General features: G+C 58.6%; 1 protein-coding gene across 1 annotated transcript; it reads left to right on the top strand.

Annotated features, from left to right (window-relative positions):
* Positions 1 to 19: 19 nt before the first annotated feature.
* On the top strand, positions 20 to 1,173 carry VDAG_08704 (ERD1 protein; the record flags this gene model as incomplete). Its single annotated transcript, XM_009651021.1, has 3 exons — positions 20 to 577; positions 628 to 910; positions 1,106 to 1,173. The coding sequence occupies 3 exons, from the start codon at positions 20 to 22 to the stop codon at positions 1,171 to 1,173; spliced, it is 909 nt and encodes a 302-aa protein (XP_009649316.1).
* Between the last annotated feature and the right edge of the window lie 665 nt (positions 1,174 to 1,838).

Raw genomic sequence — 1,838 nt, 5'->3', positions numbered from 1 at the left:
TCCGAACTCGTTATTCAATATGACTGGATGCCCCATGACCCTCTTTGTGGCCACGGTCGGCGTCTTCTTCTTCCCCCTGCGGACCTTTACCCACCATGGCCGCACTCGCTTTCTTCAGACCTTGCGCCGCGTCAGCATTGGCGGCATCGCCCAGGCGCAGGACGGCAAGTTTGGCGACATTCTCCTGGCTGATGCCCTGACAAGCTACGCCAAGGTTCTCGCAGACCTTTACGTCACCCTCTGCATGTTCTTCACCCCCAACGGTGCCTCCACGGCCCGCCCCGATCGCGGCTGCGGCGGCGCCGTCATGGTGCCCCTCATCATGGCCGTTCCGAGCGCCATTCGACTGCGCCAGTGCCTGACCGAGTACTTCCGCGTCCGCCGCGCCCCCTACAAGGAGTCCACCGGCTGGGGCGGCCAGCACCTGGCCAACGCCGCCAAGTACTCGACCGCATTCCCCGTCATCATCTTGAGCGCCATCCAGCGCAGCCTGCCCGCCGATCAGCCCAAGCCAGGCCTCAGCCGCGCCTGGCTCGCCGCCGTCCTGCTCAACTCGCTCTACTCGTTCTACTGGGACGTCACCAAGGATTGGGACCTCACCCTCTTCGCCCCGGCCCGCGAGCGCAGCGCCCCGACCACCCCTTTGGCCTGCGGCGCCGCCTGCTCTTCTACCCCCCGCTCGTCTACTACCTCGTCATGGCCCTCGACCTCATGCTGCGGTGCACCTGGGCCCTCAAGCTGAGCCCCCACCTCGACCGCCTGACGGATTTCGAGAGCTCCATCTTCCTCATTCAGTTCCTCGAGGTCTTCCGCCGCTGGGTGTGGATCTTCTTCCGCGTCGAGACCGAGTGGATCAGGAATTCGCCGACCGGCCTTGGCGTGGATGACATACTGCTCGGCGACTACCAGGGTAAGTACGACTCGGAAGACGACGACGAGGGCTTTACCAATTAGAACCATGCCCCCTCTCTATTCTTTATTTTCTTCTATCTATCGGTGCGTAATGACCAATGTATCAATAGGGTGTTTGGATAGATGGCGGTGATTGATTGGATAGGATTTAGAGGATGTCATTCAAGTATTCTGACACATAGTCTATATGCAGCTAGTGTCCATGATCAGGGCCCAAGGGGGTGTCATAACAGCCATGTGCCCAATCTCAAGATCAAATAATCCCAAGTAGAAGTGCATTGCTTTCTACTACTCTAAGGCAGCCATGATGATCTCCCTGGTGTTGTTGGGGCTTTGAGTTGAGCCATACACATAGTTTGAAAGTTGTACACCGTCTTGTCGCCGCAATCACATCGACACCCGATGCCGCCTTCTCTCTCCACGGTCCCCTTCATGCCGTTCAGTGTTTCCGAAGACAACAGCTGTCCTCCAGGCGCATTATCGGGGCACTGGTGGAACTCTCCATGGCGGTATCCAATGTCCTCAAAGTGGTGCACCTGTGAAGGTTCGAGCAGCATCGCCACACCGAGGGAGTGAATAGGGGCATCCCCCCACTGCCAACTGTTAGCCAGAAGCACACCGCCAATTCTTCCGCCGGCAACTTTCCCAGCAGCTTTGCCCCCCCCCCCCCCCCCCCCCGAAGGAATTGTTTTCGAGGGCAGCACACATCACCACGGGGGGGAAAAACATCTCTCTCCAAAACCAAACCCCTCGCCCACTGCCCAATAACCAAGGCTCACGAGACCGCTGACTTCCTCGGAAGAAGGTTGCTGCCGCCCAACATGAAAGTGAGATTACTCACGTCACATAGTGATGACGACCTCTCAGGCCCCTGATAGTGAGAAATGTTTGATACAACACCCTCCCAGAGCAGCGGGGGGGCGCGC

Source organism: Verticillium dahliae, genomic scaffold (assembly GCF_000150675.1).
Source record: "Verticillium dahliae VdLs.17 supercont1.22 genomic scaffold, whole genome shotgun sequence".
In the NCBI taxonomy this organism is placed as follows: Eukaryota; Fungi; Ascomycota; class Sordariomycetes; order Glomerellales; family Plectosphaerellaceae; genus Verticillium; species Verticillium dahliae.
This window is presented reverse-complemented; position numbering and strand designations above follow the sequence as displayed.